At 40.7% G+C, this 12,277-nt stretch overlaps 1 protein-coding gene across 4 annotated transcripts in view; it reads right to left on the minus strand.

Annotated features, from left to right (window-relative positions):
- Nucleotides 1–11,817, minus strand: part of LOC128085414 (mucin-5B) — a 45,782-nt gene extending 33,965 nt beyond the window's left edge. The window contains exons 1-9 of one of the 4 annotated variants that reach the window (XM_052692730.1): nucleotides 11,451–11,817; nucleotides 9,126–10,684; nucleotides 7,325–7,580; nucleotides 5,624–5,738; nucleotides 4,254–4,341; nucleotides 3,008–3,141; nucleotides 2,431–2,656; nucleotides 1,530–1,655; nucleotides 552–669 (exon numbers count right to left, since the gene is read on the minus strand). In XM_052692730.1, the coding sequence (XP_052548690.1) occupies nucleotides 552–669; nucleotides 1,530–1,655; nucleotides 2,431–2,656; nucleotides 3,008–3,141; nucleotides 4,254–4,341; nucleotides 5,624–5,738; nucleotides 7,325–7,580; nucleotides 9,126–9,345 (1,283 nt within the window). In that variant the 5' untranslated portion in view covers nucleotides 9,346–10,684; nucleotides 11,451–11,817. The other 3 variants (XM_052692731.1, XM_052692735.1, XM_052692732.1) reach the window with 3 other exon arrangements.
- Nucleotides 11,818–12,277: the final 460 nt, after the last annotated feature.

A 12,277-nucleotide genomic window follows, 5' to 3' on the forward strand; every position in this document is an offset into this window, starting at 1 on the left:
CAGCTATATGGGAACCACTCAGAGCCGTTCAAAATTTGGGTTTTTGGGAGTATTTCCTGTCTTTGGGAATGGGGTAGGAAATAGTTAATCCAAAGGGATTTGCAGAACTTCTGTTCTACCCAGCCATGCACCACAGAGTAATTCTTTGAGATCCAAGCTTTGGAACAGTCCTTTAGAGATCAAGCAGTGGTTGGAAAATTACTCACTAGCATGGAATTGCTACACTTTATAGAGGCCAATGCTTCTAAACTAATGGCAAAGAGTCTCATTTTTCTGCATTTTGGTATCCCAGGCTTAATACTTGCTGGCAACTCCAAGTGAGGGTGATAGCAATGTGTGGTTGAGGGTTGCCTCAAAGTTTTTCCCAATGTTGTTGCTATTCCGACCCCAGTTTTTTGCATTAGTGCCATAGTTACTTAGGATGTTAGGAACAGTCATGATTACTTAGGATGTTAGGAATAGTAAAAAGGATTAAAGAACAGAATGCAACTAATTTATGCTTTCCAATAGCTGCCTCTATCTTGTTAGTGCAATCAAGTTCACAACAGTACCAGTTTTGGCAAGGAGTGGAGTAAGTCCCTCCAGATGAGTAGACTTTGCCTTGAAACATACAGGGACAGCTGTCTCTGGGAACACATTTTTTGCCACTGAGGTCATCAAGGATAGTTCCTGTTCAGATACATTGGTTGGTTAATACTTCTTAGTAAGTCTGGGGAACACCGTGAAGAAAGGTCAAAACAAATTAAAAAACCTTGTAGCATTTCTACAGATAAATGAGTGGGGCATGTTTTATCAAAAGTAACACACCAGGCTCCCTCAGGCATTAACTGATGTGAAAGAATTCTCACTGGGGCTCAGATGAAAGCAACATAAGATAAAATATCCCAAAGAATATCCCTGTGCGTTACTGGAGTTCTACACAATGAGCAGGATTACCAAGTGCCAGCCAGTTTCCATCCATTTCTAATAGTGAAACTGATAGATCAAACCTCAACTTCTTCATGTGCAAGACTGCTCATGAATGAACATGCCAATGCATTTATTTTATATATGACACAACCTACAGCAAGCCTTATTCTCCACTAGGCTACATATACACCTAGACTTGTAACCGGGAGGCACTTCATCAGACATCCTCACCTATACCTCTACTAACTAGAAAACTCCTCTCCTTTTTCCACATCTTTTGAAAAAATGTCCTTTCTGCCCCCTTCTCCAGCATCAGGATCTTGAATCTTTAGAGATTTGGTTCTTCCAAATCCAGCTGGATACTTTCCTATGGGAACTTGCTTTAGCAAGGATTTGGACTCAATGATTGCTGGAGGTCCCTTTCAATCCCTATGATTCCATAGTTCTGTGATTCTGAGAAGAAGGAAGTTGTTAAATTATACTAGAAGAAACAGTTTATTCACTGATTTGAGTGTAAAATCATAAAGGAAAAAAACAAAAAACAACTCACTAACTGAAAAAGAAATATTCTTTCTTTGTCCCTTGTAGTGTGGCCTATTGGAAGAAGCAAACTGCCTTACCAGGAGGACAGAAGCAACCATCTGTACAAGGGGCTTTGCATATCTTGCTCCTTTCCGGGTCAGCGCAGGTGTCAGCACAGGAGTTTCCACATTCCATGTACTCCATGTTGCTTGGGCATTCCTGATCTGCAAAACCAAAGAAAAATGCGGTATGTTAATGATGAATTTATGAACACTTAAAAATCACTGCATCACTGCCCAACTCCTTTTTCCTCCCTTCTCCCAAATCTTGGTTGCAAAACTTTCTATCCAGATGTGCCATGTCTTGTTACCCTCTAAAGGAATGTCTTATGATTGCTTTTACTTCATCTCTGGAAGAAAATAATAATAATGTTGGGAAATATTAGCTATTAAACATTATTTAACTAACTCAAGGTTGGCTGAAGTCATGATACCAACAAAAGACACCAGGAGTTGCAATAACTTATTTTTATTTAGGCTTCAAGTAACTCTCATTCTGGCATTAATCTTCCACCCTAGTCCACAACAGCTATTTGGAAGAACTACCGTTAGTCTTCACCCCAGACTGACAGAGATTTCCTGCTCAGTAGCTGCAACTACTGAGTAGGAAGGAAAGGAGCAGCTAAGAACAGGTATGTTATACTTCTGTGTTACTTCTTTGGACTAGACATCAAAATTTTAAACAAGGTTAGTTATGAATTAAATGAGCGTGGCAAAACTCAAAGAAGAACTGAAAAAAAGAAGAGAGAAGATGCTAAGTTACAGTTACTAATTGTTGAGCAAAATCAAGTTAAACTTGTTGAAGCTTTTCCATTAACAACATTTCTGTCCAAGTACTTCTACAGATTGAGTCAGTGTAGTTGAAGGAGGAAATTATCTTTGCTCTGCTGGTATTAGGATTCATGCACATATGTCCAACATCCAGAGCAATACTACTTACAGCAAAGCTCTTTGCTTCTCCATTCCCCAGGATCTCCTTTGCTGAGGACACAGTCTCGAGAGTATTGGTTTAAAGTGCTGCATATGCAGCTGGAAACCAAATCAGAATGAGAAGAATTAACCTCACAGTTGCACATATCCTCAGTGCAGGTAGCTACATAATCATCAAAAGCAACCACTTTGGGGCAGTTTCCAAATCGAGACAAAAGTTTCTTGCACATCTTTTTCTGAGGGGAAAAAAAAAAAAAAAAAGAGGAGGAAAAGAAAAGCAATAATTGACATTTTAGCAACTTTCAGGCTGATGGATGTGAATCCTAACCTCTGATGATACAAGTCCATGATCACATAGACCTCCAGAGGTCATTCAGTCTAACTTTCTGTTAGGTTCTTTTTCTCTGACTGGACGCAGTCATAAAATTGCATATTTTCCCACTTATCTATTTCTTTATCACTATAGTAGGACAGTCCTTCAAGTATAAGATAACATTCTGTTCTCTAAATAGCCCTTGTTTCAACACAGTCACTCCAGGACTTTAATAGTCTAGGAAAGTTTATACTTCTTAGCCATGCATACTTACATATTTACTGCATCTATTGTCATCCTCTGTAGGATGTCTTCCACTGTGGTCATCTGGCCTCACATCAGGACACTTTTCTGATGGATCCTCAACTTTGTGAAAATTCCCAAACTGCCTTGGGTGCATTTTATATCCTGCAAAATACCCAGCTTCATCTGAATAACTGCCTACAATCCTTTAGATCAGTTATTTTGCTATAAATATGTACCTCATCTTTACCAAATGCCTCAGTTTAACACAGTATATAATTTCCTGGTGTAACTTCCATTTGGGTTAGGATCAGGAATCTGGCATATTTCTATCAAGAACTGCTGACAGTCATGGCAACAATAATCACATGAGACTTGACTTTTCTATTTCATCTCATCACTTTCAAAGACTTTGGTTCTTTATGAGTACATATGATCTTACAGAATTTTGTATTTGTATGTGTAATGGTCGTACAGATCAGTTTGCATTGTACTACTGCAACCTAAAGCATGTGCATTCATCCAGTAACTTGCTACTTTGTATAGGCTAAGGAAGATGGGAAAACAGGCACACAGCATTGAGTACAGGGACATATTTTCCCAAAGCATTACCAGACACTTGATCCTACATCTGAAAAATCTTTCTGACAAAGTTTGAAATTTAATTATTCTTTCCAAATGGCAGGTGACGGTATATTGTTTGGGACTTAAAAAGCCCAGATATTACACAAAAGGCTGATGTTAAAATTTTGGCTTCAGTCCTGCACCAAATACAATAGAATGCAGGCTTTGCTGCCTTCATTCCATCTCAGAACTGCATCTGAAGATGTCAGTGGATGGCACTGTGGTTTCTGCAGAGATGCTCAGTGAAGTCTGCCTGGGTCACCCATGGCACTTTCGTTTCATTACGTAGCCAAAACTAATCACACCTGATACCCAACTGGAAAGAGATGAAAGCAGAAGGGCAGAAGTGCAACCATGCCTCATTTGAGACTGCAAATGCCTTAAAGTTTGGTACAATCAGTGGGAAACTTGGCAATGCTGCTGCATGACGAGTAGGCAATTAAATTGGGTCAGTGAGGTTTGAGAGACACTTGCAAGCAGCAGAGAATCTCAAATCATTCCACAAACCTTTGAAGTGCTTCATCTATGGAAATGTTTGGGTATTTCAAGATGTCTGTCCAGAAACCTGAAACCCCACATAGAAGAAACAGATGCCAAGTTTCATGTGATGTATAACACACTCCTACATTCAGCATGCTGTGTTCATGGCCTACCGTCCAAAATTAAATCATTCTTCTTATTGCCATCATAGTTCCCACACAGACCACATATTTTCTCTTTATATGTTTCTTCCAGGTCCAGCTAAGAAAGAAAAGCAAAGAGGAAGCTCAGGGTTTAAAGGTTTCTTCTCCCATCAGCAGCATATTACCATATGTCTCGCCACAGAAAAGCATAGTGGCAGAAATTCTCGTCACCTGTTTGTAGCAGTTACATTTTCCATTACAATCCTGCCATAAAACCTACTGACAGACAGGCTGAATTTAAACAGAAAGATGATTTTTCAACAACTGGCAGTCCTACCTATCAAACAGCCAACTGAAGCATTCTGAATACTGGACTGATCCTTGGTTCATTGTCTCCCAGTACAGACTACTGGATAGATAAGTGTATCCTGATGCTGAAAGCTACAAAGAATCAGTTTCTGGTCAGCTTTTAGCAGTATCTGATTTTTTTTCTAGTTCATAGGCTAAATGGAAAACTTCATAGAATCTCTATGAAGGGATGTGCCCAGCATAACTTGTTCTGCCAATACATAGAGGCAGCAGGGACTGGTTAACACAGTATGGCTTTTCTAGACAGAACTTTTGCAACTTATCCCTCTTACATACTTGGAGGGTAATACTGGCATTGCTCAGGTCTAGCTATAAATGGCAATACCTTTCCCACAGGTGTGTCTCAAGCTAAAACTGTCTACTCCACAGGTGGTGCCTATGATGTCTCAGATATGAAATAGTACAAGATGGGATGGGGGATGATAAATACTTCATTAAATTAGATCCTGAATTACCTCTCGATTGCTTCCTGATATATACTTTTTTTTCCCACTCTGTTCACCTTCCACTTATTTTCTGTCTCTCAGGACTGCAAAACAACTTCTGCTTATTTAATCTCAATCCTGACTGAGGAGAACAAATGCTCACACACAAAAGTTTAAATACACCACCACTGCAGAGGGTATTTTGGACTGAAAGTGTATTGGGGAATTGCCCCATAACAATGCCTTGGAATGAGAGATGCCAAGGTCTTCTCAAATGACCACACAGATTAGTTTCCCACAAAAGATGTGCATTGGGAAAGAGCTCGGATCACCAGCTGTACCCCATATAGGAAGCAGACAAGTGCTGTCTCCAGCATTAACAGTGGAATCTTTTGTCATGTAAAACTGCTTAGAGAGGCCTGGGCATTGCAACCCCACTCTCTTGTCTTCTGAAATCATTACCTACTGTGGTAGGCCCTGTCAACATGGAATACTGTGATACTTCCCCACCACCACTACCTCTCAGTTTCTTATATTAACATGGTGCCTGCTTTTCATCATTGATGAGCTTCACTAAGAGAAAAACAACTAACTGGCTGTTCATACTAGGAGAGTGTCAGCCCAGTTCCACTTCAGCGTCAGACCCAGCTTGGAGGTGACTTGGAAGTAAGTGCAGGTGTCCTCAATCAGGACACTCTTCAAGCTGAAGGGCAGAGGGATCCTGGAAATTGGAGGGAACAAAACAGATTACATTGGGAAAAAAGAACAAAATGATTGTTTTTTAAAAAATCAAAGCTTCCTAGGGATACAGGAAAAAAGAATAAGAGTCAAAAGGAGACATATAAGCCATGAAGGTCAGCCTGCATCCACACTAATGCATTAAGTGTTAGTATTATCACCTTGTCTACTGTGACATTCTAATAACCCACAACACAATTTTGGTCATGAGCATGTCATTACATGCTCATACAGTAATGTATCACATTAGCCACTCTACTGACACCGAAGTAGCTTCTCTGCTTTATGTGAATTGGGGATCTAACGCAGAGTGTTACAGGGAGTAAGATCCCAATACTGGGATATTGCTCTGCATGAGAGGATCCACAGGTTCTCACAATCTCTCCAGGCTTTTCCTTGTCACTTGGAAGTGATATTTTTGTCCGTTTTGCTACCAATGCATAGATGTGACTCAGACCTGTGTTACTTTTTGATCTTACCAAGACAATTAATTGTCACTTTCCTGAAGCCTGAAAAATAGATCAGAAAATGGCTAGAACATGTGAGATTTTTGCCCCTTCAATTTAGGAGATACATCTGAGTGATGTTATCTGGTTGTTTCAGGATGGATATAAATAGAAGGCAGTACATAATGTGTGTGATCTTCTCTCCTACAATATTGTGAGGGTCCTTCCCAGAGCCAATGCCTGCCTCAGCCCATCATACCCAAATGCTGGGAGTAGGACACTGTAATACTCATGGAGTATTTTTAACCTTTTTTATTTTATTTTATTTTCAGATCACTTTCTGGTTTATTTCAGATTGAAATTAAAGATGTGAATTTTGATTTCTAGAAATTCTGCCCTTCGTGCTCTTTGACCCCATGGCAAGCTGTGATCTGCAAAGGAGGGCCATTTCTGCACAGTCTGGAAATGGTAAACTTTTTCTGAAAGGATGATCTGTTCCTGAGTAGCAACAAACAATGCTAAGGTTAGTACCACAGAAGTAATGCTTTGGAAAAAAAATACAGATTTTCTACAAAATTCATTTTATAATTAAAGCGTTGACTTTAACTTTCCCCTCTCCTACCCTTGAATAAAGCAGCATCAAGGAAATCTACACTTTATGCTTTGTTACATACACATTGCCCTTTCTAAACACGTTGTTGTTGGATGTCAGGGGGAAATTCTTCACAGAGAGAGTGGTGAGGTTCTGGAACAGGCTGCCCAGAGAGGTTGTATACCCCGTCCCTGGAGGTGTTGAAGGACAGGTTGGATGGGGCCCTGGGCAGCCTGGTCTAGTATTAAATGTGGAGGTGGTGGCCCTGCCTGTGGCAGGGGGGTTGGAGATTCATGATCTTTGAGGTCCCTTCCAACCCTGTGATTGTGTGATTCTGTGACCTCTGGGGGCTGTCATTTATGTTCTTCTTGCCATCTCCACTACTCTGACTCTTCACAATACACTGTTCAGTGTGCTGTTAACACACACAGCTCTTTGAATGGTGGGATACCTTTTCAGACAGATCACACCTTGCTAATACCTAGCAATAAGACCACAACACTAGAAAGCAGCAGCAGTATCTTTACTTACTGGTTCCCATTCACTGTGATGCCTGTCTCTTTCACCTCCAAGACCACTCCATCAGTAGTGACAGTGAAGTAGATCAGGTGACTGTTTTTGTCACTGCGTCTGATTTTGATGTTGAAGTCCTGGTAGCTGTCATTGCAGTGAGAAGCAAAGACGTATGTGCAGGTTCCAGGAAAAGTGAATTTAACGTGGTCAAATGTGTGAAAGTGGAAATTGCCCCAGGTGGTACACTCGCTCCTACCAACAGTGGAGACCTGAACTAAAGAAAGATTCAGAGCATTGAGGTTAATGATTCACCTTGCATGAACTGCTTTGTTTTTTTCTGTTGCTGCTGTTTAAAATTGTAAATGGAAAGATTTCTGAATTCAGAAGACGTAAAATCCTGGAAGATGCCAGGATGCACCACAGGTCACCCAAGTTGTTAGCAAAATGGCAGCCTTCAGTCTCAGCAGCTGAGGTTGCACCAGCTTCAGAAATCAGCTCACACCTGCTTGTTTTTCATCTCAGACAAACTTATTTCTTGGAGCTGAGCTGTATCTCCGTCAATGGTGTTGATAGGAAGGCTGCTCCAAAAGTAATGCCTCTTATTTGATTACGTTGGCCCACAATGTCAGAGGAGGATGTTGATGGTGCAGTAGTACTGTACTACAATAGTAGTACAGTAGCAGTCCCACCAATGTTCCCATGTTACATTTTATTGCTGTGTAACAGATGGCAGCAAATGGGCAGTCTGACAAAATGGCATCTGACATGGAAGTGCCTATGAAGCAAAGATGTGCCACTGAATGTGGAAAAATTAGGAAGCATTGCTTTTGGAGGAACCTGGATACTTGAAGTGCATGTAAGACATCTCTTAAGAAAGTAATTTCCATATCGTTGAAGCATAAGGCAAATAGGAAGCAAAGAAAGCTACGTATAGAATTAAATAAGATATTCTTGCTACACTGTGCTTTTGGCATCTCTTTTGGTCCTATCTGAATAGCAAAGAAAATGAACAACTTTCTTTGCATTGTTGACACATCACATTTAGGAATATCAACACACAACGTCCTTCAAGATCAAATCAGAATCAGCCACTGGTATATTGAGAGTGTTATGAGATGTTCAAATCTAAGAAGCAGCATCTTGAAGTCAGAAGTATGCAACAAAAGCTCAAGTGCCAAAAGGCTCTTACAAGAATAACTTGTTGAAGAGACTGTAATTTGCTATAGGAGTTCACAGCAGTGAAGTGGAATGGTTTAATTTAGCATTTTTTTTACACAATAATGAAGGGAAATGAGAAATTTTCACTCTTTCTTGGAAGTGTATTTGCTAGAATTACTAAGACAGCAGTAGCAGTCACATCAATTATTTGTGTATCAAGTGATTAGAAAAGTATAAGACATTCAAAGCCAAACCAGGAGGTAACAGTGAAAGAGAGCACAACAATGTGGTTACTCCCAATGGAGTAACTCACACTGGCCAACCAAGTCTAGCAGGCATTATATAAAAAATGTATGCAAAATGTATTAAATAGGGCGTCACTTTTTTATGATGCAAATTACATGCAGAGAGTCTGCTTTTTTAAGATTAGTCACATAGGACATAAAGCAATTGATAAGCCAGCCAGTGCTGGAGGAAAAAAAAAAAAAAAAAAAAAAAAGAAACAGCAATAAATGATTTAAATGACTTAAATTAAAGATGAGAAGGCAAAATGCAGTATCTGGCATGCCTACAGCTTGAATATGTTACATCTTTTCATTTAACAACTCGTTATCAACTATGGACATCAATATGTGAAGAAAGAATTTGGATTTTTTCTTACCTATCTGAACTGGTTCTTTCCCCTTGCAAAAACTCCAAATGAGGCAGAAGATCCAAAATGACCTCCCCTTTTTTATTTCCATCTTGCCATGAAGTGGTAACTTGAAAATCCTTCTAGGGAAGTGTTTTTTTCTTGGCTTATAAGGCAGATTTTTATAGTCCAGGAATTTGGCGTGAGAACAAAACATTGATGGCAGAGTACCTGAAAGGTGGAGCTTCATTCATTTTTCTCAGTTGTCCATGTTCAGCACCCAACAACCCTCTGTCTTTTGGAAAAGTATCCATTTCTCTCTATGGGGATGGAGAATTGTGCTTTTCTTATCTCCTTTCTTTAAAATGCTTGTTTTCACTTTCATTACTGTGTTGCTTTTTCTTTGATTAATAGCTTTTTCTTTTCTTTTTTTTTTTTTTATAGCACTGGGTTAGAAACAAGCAATCATTGCCTTTTTTATAGTTTTTCTCTTGCTTGCACATTAACGCAGTCCTCCAGCTCAAGGAAGTGTTTGTCACTTCTGCTGTCTTGATGGCTGTATTTCTAAAGGTTACAACTAAAAATACTGTAAGATCAGGCATTATGTACAGTTATAAAGAGTCATAAGCATAAAACATTCAGAGGATTCGGTCATGATATCTAAATCAAAATCTTCCCTCTTTTAGTTTGAAACTATTTCCCCTTGTCCTGTCACAAAGATCCCACTAAGGATTCTGTCCCCTTCTTTCTTACAGCCTCCCCTTTAGGTACTGAACAACACTATCAGGTCTCCCTGAAGGAGGGAACATGTCAAGGAGAAATGATTTCAAACGAGAAGATTTAGATTGGATATAAGGAAGAGGTTTTTTACAAAAAAGGTGGTGAAGCATGGGCACAGGTTGCCCAGAGAGGTGGTGGATACCCTGTCCCTGGAGAGACCCCAGGTCAGGCAGGACGAGGCTCTGAGCACCTAATCTGGTATAGGTGTCCCTGTTCATTGCAGGGGAGTTGGACCACATGGCCTTTAAGGATCCCTTCCAGCTCAAACAATTCTGTGATTCTATGATCTGAGTCTTCAGGCCAGAGCAGCCCATGGACTTTTTTCTTGTTGGCAGGCAGTGAGCCAGCCTTGAGGACTGTGCCTAGCTCACCACTCCACCAAGCTTTCTAGTGTGAACAAAGTTAAATGTCCTAAAACTGCCCCCCAGTTCTTGCAGTTGTTCCCTCACACATTTCTGAGCCACTTACTCAGGTGCAAACATCTGCCAGACAAAGATTTGCAGCTGCTGCTGCTCTTAAGAAAGTCCCGCAGTAGCAGGTGAGAGCATTGTGCAGTGCATGAAACATGAGTTCACGTTACCCCTTTCCCACTGTCTGTGCCTCATTAATTCCATTGTCAGTCGCACTCGAGGCAGGGCACTACTGGAAGGTAAAGTCCGTTCTTGAAGCCATGCCATTTTGGCTGCTGTACAAACTGATGGATTTCACAGCACCAGAGATGGAAGTAATAGATTTCTGCTTCTTTTCCTTTTAATCGTCCTCCCCACTCTTCTCCACCCTAGCAGTCATGATGTAGAACTGCAGGATACCTAGAAAATAACATAAATATTGAGAATATGACATTGTAGTTATGAGGATGATCTGAAATCCCACACAGTGCAACAGTAACACTCAGTGTCAGCAGACTCTCACCATAACTTTTAGATTGAGTTTTGACTGATGGAGCCTCCTTCTCGATTTTCCCACATCAAGGCTAGATTCAAAATCTGAATGTAGAACTCTGTTAAGATATAGCTCTTCTTTTTTAAATCATGGTCCTCTTCCTTTCCAATTCCCACACAGGCAATCAATACATCTATTTCATTCACATTGATATGACAGCAGAAAAAAAACAAACCAAGAACCCAGAGATCTGATTCCTGACTTTAGAACAAAATGCCTTTGTCTCTGATGGGTAGCACAAAAGCAGCAGGAGCCACATATGAAACAACTGCCAAAGATACAGATTACAGTGGCCCTTACATGATGAAGCCATAGTGAGACTGACCACCACAACTCCCAGCCCTTTGTCTCTTGCATGTGGTTCGGGGCACGACAGAGTGGGCGGGAGGGATGAGCTAAAGCATGACTTAGCCCTGCAAGCCCCAGTTAGCACATACGGACCTAAGAGGAACATGAGCAGCACACGTTAAAAAGGTGACCAAAGGACAGACAGAATAAAACAATTCATAGAACTACCATCCACTTCTGCTCCATTCAGAAGAGAAAGTAGCATCAGACACCTGGCTGATCTCTCCTGCAAAACAAAAAGGGGAGTCAGGAGACCCAATCCTTTTGCCATGTATCATTTCTTACCTCTGCTTGTCTGCTCTGTCAAATTTGCCATTCCTCTGCCATTTCTTGGTGAGCACAGATCCTGCCTGGGACTAACCAGGTCTCCTGCTGCCAGGTTCTCTGCAGAGAACATGAGCTACATTTCTTGAAAATCACAGGATGCTCCAGTACACTGTAATCATTTCAGAGCAACTGATAGGTTTTTCAAACGAAATTTTTGTAGGCAAATGTGGCAACACTGAGGGTTTCAGAAGGACTACGTGGTAGCTTTTTGGAAGGAAATTCAGACCAACAGGTAATTTATGAATATGTTGGTTGGTTACCATGGAATTGTTGCAAAGGCAGGCATGCAAGTTATAACTAATCCCCCTGTAGTGAAACACTGGGAAAATGTCTCTTTCCCCTATTGGGCCCTCCAGCTCACAAGGCCTTCACACAGCTGCAGCTGTACTATCAAAAAGAACAATTCCTTTTGGCCCATTTACAGCCCATTTCATGGATCATTTGCCACTAAGGGGTATGTGATTTTAGTAAATGCAATTGGCAAATATTAACTCAGCTTCTTTATCGCCACTGACTCACTGGAGATAAACCGTCATGAAGGTAATGCAATACATCAGTGACTCACATCCCATGCAAGCTTGGTAAAGGGGCAATCAAACTGGAGGCATCTTAGGGGTCAACACTGCTCATACCCAGCAACAAGTCTGGCAGTTGCATTTGAATTGCAACCTCTGTCAAAGGGTAATCCCATATGTACTGTAACTGTCCAAGCTACCAAGACGTTTGTAATTCTCTGTCCTGGGTGAACACCAGTGCTGGAGGGTTTGGCCTGGAAATCCTCTAGT

The sequence above is a fragment of the Tympanuchus pallidicinctus genome, unplaced genomic scaffold (genome assembly GCF_026119805.1).
Source record: "Tympanuchus pallidicinctus isolate F22 unplaced genomic scaffold, pur_lepc_1.0 scaffold3, whole genome shotgun sequence".
Classification (NCBI taxonomy): domain Eukaryota; kingdom Metazoa; phylum Chordata; class Aves; order Galliformes; family Phasianidae; genus Tympanuchus; species Tympanuchus pallidicinctus.